Consider the following 6,919-nt stretch of genomic DNA (forward strand, 5'->3'; position numbering starts at 1 on the left):
TAGCCACATAGTTCATAATCGAATGTCACAATGACAACAATTGAACCTAACAGTCACGAAGTGAAGCTATGATAGTAAATGACTACATAAGTCATAGTGGGTCGTCACAAGACGTTTGTTGGGCACAAGGACAACAGTCGAAGGTTGTTATTACTACAATTAATCATATAGGTTGCAGTGGATAATTACAATAGTAACTCGCGACAAAAGGTTGTTGTAGGTAGTTGCAAGGGCATCAGTTAACCGCAAATGTTTTAGTTGGAAATTGTAATAATGGTGACCCATATAAGTCATGGTCTGCATTGCACCAGCCAGTACTTGCATCCATTCTCTCAGATGTACTGTTTTTTTATCAGAGACATCACTTATCAATATACATTAAAATTAGAAAACTTCAAGAGCAAGGAGAAAGTTGTTGTATTATGAATACAACAGTTGTAAGCAGTTCATTAGATCTTCAAATGTCGTGTTTAAGATATGTCATTGCACAGTACTCAGATTACTTTGTTACACCATGTTTGTGGTATTTTGGTACAGCCTATTCGAGGTACCTCATTACCTCATATTCGATGTACTTTGTTACATCACATTCATAGTACTTTGTTGCATCGTATTCAAGTCACTTTGTTACACCATGTGATTCACCCACGATTATGAGAAGAGAGCGTCAAGTGATGGCGAACCGCATTTGATCACTTCAAGAGCATTAGTTAGCTACAAATATTTTATTTTGAAGCTGTAATAACAGTAAGCGATATAGGTCGTAGCTAGGAATGACAAAAAAACTTGTTGCTTGTGAGCAAATCGTGTTGTTAAAAAGTTCGTGTTCGATTCGTTCGATAAATAAACGAGACGAACACAAATATTTTTTTTTTTATTTATAAATGAACCAAACAGAAACAACTATATGTTTGATGTTTTAAAATCATTATTGTTAGAATTTAAAAATTATTTAAAATAATTATACATAAAAAATTATCATATTTTAAAAATAATTATATACTCTAAAAACTTATAATATTTAAAAAAAATAAAAACTTATAATATTTAAAAAAAATTAATCTAATAAAGTCTATTATATAATAAGTTATTAATAATAATATATTAATATTATATATTTATATAATATAACTTATATAATTAATATAATAAACTATAACCCTAAGCCGCTTGCTGCAACCAGCTTCCCCTTCCCTCTCGAAGCTTTCGGGTTCGGCCGCCTCCCATTCCCAGTCTTCTCCTTCTCCTCGTCTTCTCAAAGTGCCGCGAGAGATTAGGGTATGTCGTCTGTGTTTTTTCTCTAATCTCTACTTCTCCGTGCCTTCGATACGTCGGCGTCGGATGGATTGCTCGGCGTTCTTTGCTGGCGCATTCTTGCTTGGCTGCTTGTAAGTCTGCCGAGGTGTCATCTCTCATTATCTTTTCTTTAATGCAGCCGCGCCCCCTCGCTCGAGCTCTGTCTCTCTAGTTTCGCAGTTCATCGGATGGCGAAGGGAGCCGCCCAAAAACCCTCGGAGGGAACACGACATTCTTCACCTGCCATGGATCTGAAAGCTCGAATCCATGAGCACTCCCTCTTCTTCGATCGTCTCGTCGATTTGATCCCTGCCCGCTTCTACGTTCCCGTTCCCGACGCCGATGAACGGCCGTGGTTCCATGGCCTCAGCAAGTCCGCGAAGGCCAGCGCGAAGAAAGAGTCTCGCGAGAACATCAAGAAAGCTCGCCGTGCCCGCTATGACCCCGAGAGAGCCGCATCCACGCTCGACCTACTGAAAAAGAATATTGATGACGAGAAGAAATCGTTTGCTTCTTTAGATGAAGAAAAACCTAACTCTGACGGCGACAGTGGGAGCGATCGGGAGGCGGAGGTGGAGGATCCTCACCCTGTCGTTTCCAGCGATCGGCCAGTCACTTACGAGGAACTCCGTCGCCGTCTCCATCGACGGATCGAAGAACTCCGTGGAAATCGCAACACTAGGACCGTGGATAAGGATGAGAGGAGAGAGAAGAAGAAAAAGAATAAAATGCAGACTAGAAAGGGTGAAGATGTTTCTCAACGGAAGAGGAAGAGAGATGAAGAGTCTAATAATGATGGCCATGATGCTGTTAAGAGAAAAGAGGAGAACAAGAGGGTGAAGTTTGATGATATCTCTTATGGCCGGGTAAAATTAGGGGGGGTGGAGGAGAGGGGAAGGAAAAAAAGAAAGTTTTCGAAACATCAGGAGCTTGAAAAAGCTAAAAAATTGGAGGATGCAAAGAAGGATCCTGAAAAAGGGAAGGTAGTTGCTGAGAAACATTCATGGAAGACAGCCATGAGTCGAGCTGTGGGAGAGAAGGTTCACGATGACTCTAAAGTGCTGCGGCAGAGCTTGAAGAAGGAACAGAAGAGGCATCAAAAGCATGCTGAAAAGTGGAAGGAAAGAATTGAGAGCCAGATTAAAGTCAGGGAAGAGAAGCAGAAAACTAGGACTGAGAATATAAGGGAGAGGATACAACAGAAAAAGAAGAGGAGGATTGAGAAGAGGGAGAAGAAGCTCATGCGTCCAGGATTTGAGGGCCGCAAGGATGGGTATATCAATCAATGAGTGAGGTATGTTATTCCTTTGCATTCTGTTTTGTAAGATTGTTTAAGCTTAATATGCAACATTTGGTTAGAGAATATCTGACAATCATATATAGGTATTTTGCAGGTGCGCAGTTTCTTATTTTAAAAACTATGTTTTTTTTAATGCATAAAATGGTTCCCAAAATGAACATTGAAAGGATATTTGTCCTCAGTACCCAAATCTTAATGTATAAAGTGCATGTCTGTAACTTAGTATTCTCATTTTTTTTAAGGTGATGTAGGAGAAAGGTTAAACAGAGAATAACAGCATAAAATACTTGGTTAAACCGTATTATCTTTGATTTCAAAAAAGAGCCATTTGAGGTTCAAACAGGTGCTGAAAATAACAATATCAAACAGTAACAAAGCAAAGAAGATGGGGTTAGTAAAGTTGAAAAGAGCGAAATTCAATCCCCTGGCACATTTCTATACATTTCTTTTAAAAAGCTACCAGATTTTCTTTAGTGTCATTTATACGATTAGTGAAATTTACATACAATCCCACACAATTCTTATGTATTTGCACATCAAACAACTAAATTTTGATATTGACATTTAAGACACTTAGGTGTCATCAACCTACATATGAAAATGTGTATTTCACTTTCATAAAGCTAATAATAGTGGTTAGTTTCATGTAAAATTAAAGGTTTGAGGGATGATATGCAAGTGAATATGAAAGTTTAGGCTTTAGATATGTAAACACATGAAAATTATGTGGTATGCATGCAAACGCCCCTTGATATTATTGAAATAAGTTTCAGAAGTGGTTGCATAGATGCAGACTATGAAATTGAGATTCCTTGGTAATATTTAATTCTTATAACATAAGTATTCGTCGCGTAATTTCTAGACACCATGAATTCTAATTATTTCATTAGTTGTGTTTCTATCGATATGCACCTAAATTTTATATTAGCATCATTCTAAGAAAATGTACTTATCATGAAAATATTTGTCAAATTTTTCTAGTGGCACAAACGTGCAAGCACATATTTATGGATTAGTAAAAAATTAAATAAAGCTACCGGATTCCCTTAAAGTTGGGTTCATCAAACTTCCCAGAGTTAGCTAAATGGGTTAGCTGATACAATAGCTGTCAAAGGTAAATAAAATTAATTTGGCTAAACAGATTAAGGACCTATTGAAGTTAATAAAGCCATACTTATTGAAATTAAGACAAAGTAATTTCACTAGATGACTGACCCGGATCAAGCAATTGATCTTACATATATTTTACATTAAATTTTGGTACTTCTCCAAGTTTTAAATCAGTCTACAGCTAGTTGTGATTGGTGCAGCTTTTGCAATGTATAATTTTGTGAGTTTGTACAGATATTCTTGGCATGTATTTTATTTATGCTGGATTTAGTAGCTCTGTCAGTATCACGCCCGTTTGTTTGCCGAGATTCACAATTGAGTTTGTACAAAATTGAGTCTTTTTGTACATGAGGAGATGTTTGTTTGCCGAGATTCACAATCAAAAAGCAAAAATCATTAAAATACATGCTAGAAAGTAATTCTCTTCTTATTTAGATGAATGCAATGAGCATAATGCATAAGCACACGTAAGCATTAAATTTCTAGTAAATGAGTTTCCAACTCATGCATACATAAAGCTTTTAGTCATCTGCAACAAACAACCTTGCATTAACTCGACCTAAAAACATGTCCTTAAAACGAGGATAGATAGGCTAACGACTTACCTTCACACCTGCAGAGAGGTTGTAAGATCCAGGATCAATTTGGTTTTCTTGCAGGGTGAGGTTTCAAGGACAATAATATAGCCCATCTTGTCTATACTACATGAACATTAGATATATCATCTTAGATCATTCTAAACTTAGAATAAATTGACTTGCATTGGATTCCCCTTAAACCTAAGATTGCAAGTCAGGTTTATTAGGCATGTTTGATGAGTGCGGGTTCAAATGCTAATGCCCATACCAAAAATTCAAAAAGATAAGTCAATCCAACTCTTACTAACAATGCGTTTCGGAAAGCAGTTGTGAAGTTGCTTCCTAACTGTCAAAAAGCTGCTGCTGGAATAACAATCAGTATGTTTGGACAATCTAATGTGCTGCAGTTTTTGATAAAAAAGATTCGCCTTTATAGATGAAAATTAGTTGAATGAGTGTAATTTTCAAAATATTTATAGTGGAACAACATAAACAGTTTCAACAGTACAAAAAATACATCAGGAGCCTAATTTCTCAAACACATCAATTTTAAGACCATTTTATGCATAATATCACAATCATAAATACTACAAAAATAACAAGTAATGTTATAATGACATTCACTTTCATTTCAAGACGATCGAGTCTTTGGGATAACTTGTTGTTTATAGCATCTCTCTTAACTTGGCCAATAAATGGAGTGAACTATTCCATATCATCAACCAATCAAAACAACATTTCATATTCATATGTCCTATATTTGGGACAACATTAAAATCTTCTCATAGTTGTATTCTGTTCTTGATGTGTATTCACAACATTGCATACAACAATGACAATACATAACTCTTGAAGCATTCGACAACCTTGAACTCATTTTTCCTGAGATTTTAATATAATATGCTTTTAATCCACAAATTAGACTACAAATACAATAGAATAACAAAAAATATTATGGTTAATAATAATAATGATAATAATAAAGCACAGGGAAAAATATACATCTCTAAAGGTATAACATTAAAAATTAAAATCTCAAAACCTTTGAAGAGAAAATAGACATCAATCAATCCTTAATTTATCTCAAATAGTAGACATCAGCACAGAAGACCCTGTAAGATATTAATTACATATACTCAATGAATTCACTAAAGCATATGTGATTTCTCCACTCGACTTGATTATCTCCTCAACACACTCTCCATCAGATATGTTGAAGTCATTGGCATCAAAGTTTTCCTCAAGCAATGATTGTCCTGTTCGATGTTCGAATGCTTCTATAGGCATGTATGTTAGATCTTCATCTAAGACCTTGAAATCAACATTCTTCGTATAAAATTATATAGAATTGTCGTTTTAACTACTATTTTTATTTATTTTTCTAAAGAATATGTCAATATATCTCAGAGTATGACCCACCCTCTCTGCAAACAATTCCAACAATTCGAACAATACAAACAATTCGAACATTTCAAATAATTTGAATTAATTTTAAACAACATAACACGAACTGTAATTTCACGAATAATTTTGAATACGAGCCTATTTCAAACACACATAATTTCAATCGAACCAAATTTAAACATGAGCTCTGTTTGTTCATGTTCGGTTCGTTACACCCCTCGTAGCTAGTGTTACACCAATTGGTAGTCACATCCATTCTCTCTGGTTTTTTATTTTACATCAGAGACATCACATGTCGGCACACCTTGCAAGGAGAAAGCATCAAAAATATGGAGAAATTCAATGTATTCTAAATATGGTGCTTGTAAGCAGTTATCGTCAGATCTTCAGCATGTCATGTTTGGGATACATCATTGCAACATACTCAGGGTAATTTGTTATACCATGTTTGTAGTACTTTGTTACGTCGTGTTTGGGGTACTTCATTACGCCGAATTTAATGTGTTTTGTTGCATCGTATTCAGAGTACTTTGTTACACAACGTTTGAGGTATTTCGTTATACCACAATTTTCACGGACGACTGTGAGCAAGGGGTGTCCATTGATGGCGAACCGCAACTGACAAGAGGAGTTTGATGTTAGTTTGCAGCTATGGAACCACAACTGACAAGAGGGCTTCAGTCCATAACAACACTAAAATCAGGTCTTTCTTCGCCTCCTCTCGAATGAAAAACTTAAGTGAAGAGAAAGGGTATAATTATAACCCCCATGTCAGAGGTATTTCCATCATTCAGTGGATAACTCTCATAATCATCTGATCGGATGACCCACACTGAACTCTCTCAATCATAAATGATTTTTTGATAATATGATGGCCTCAATGATCTTGAAATCCGGCGATCTTTGGCTCGTTGAAATCCTATCATCAAGATGCTCGATTTGACGATATATATGTCAAATATGGAGTTCATTTGACCCTACAACTAACCACCAAACAACCTGCCAAGGTGGTTCAATTGGCTTGATCCGGCTCTGAGCAGACTCGGATTTTACCTATTTTGTTGTCAAGCCAACAAGTTTGACTATAAGATTGTTGAAATCGTCAGGGCTCTCGATATTTTTAATTTAAATAAGAATATTTTTTAATTAAAAAATGTCTTGATATTCATGCCAAATAATGAAATTATTTGAGGACGCATCAATAAAAAATTATGACATCTATATATATATA

General features: G+C 35.7%; 1 protein-coding gene across 4 annotated transcripts; it reads left to right on the forward strand.

Annotated features, from left to right (window-relative positions):
- Positions 1-1,171: 1,171 nt before the first annotated feature.
- LOC110037385 (ribosomal RNA-processing protein 14-C) lies at positions 1,172-6,230 on the forward strand. Of its 4 annotated transcripts, none has more exons than XM_020742026.1 (3): positions 1,172-1,278; positions 1,436-2,590; positions 6,213-6,230. In XM_020742026.1, the coding sequence occupies exon 2, from the start codon at positions 1,485-1,487 to the stop codon at positions 2,583-2,585; it is 1,101 nt and encodes a 366-aa protein (XP_020597685.1). In that variant the 5' UTR covers positions 1,172-1,278; positions 1,436-1,484; the 3' UTR covers positions 2,586-2,590; positions 6,213-6,230. The 4 variants fall into 4 exon arrangements, with proteins under 4 accessions (XP_020597685.1, XP_020597683.1, XP_020597684.1 ...); XM_020742024.1 differs by lacking the exon at positions 6,213-6,230 and adding an exon at positions 2,680-2,809; XM_020742025.1 differs by lacking the exon at positions 6,213-6,230 and adding an exon at positions 2,691-2,809.
- The last annotated feature ends 689 nt before the right edge of the window (positions 6,231-6,919 follow it).

Source organism: Phalaenopsis equestris, unplaced genomic scaffold, assembly GCF_001263595.1.
Source record: "Phalaenopsis equestris unplaced genomic scaffold, ASM126359v1 Scaffold219149, whole genome shotgun sequence".
NCBI lineage: Eukaryota > Viridiplantae > Streptophyta > Magnoliopsida > Asparagales > Orchidaceae > Phalaenopsis > Phalaenopsis equestris.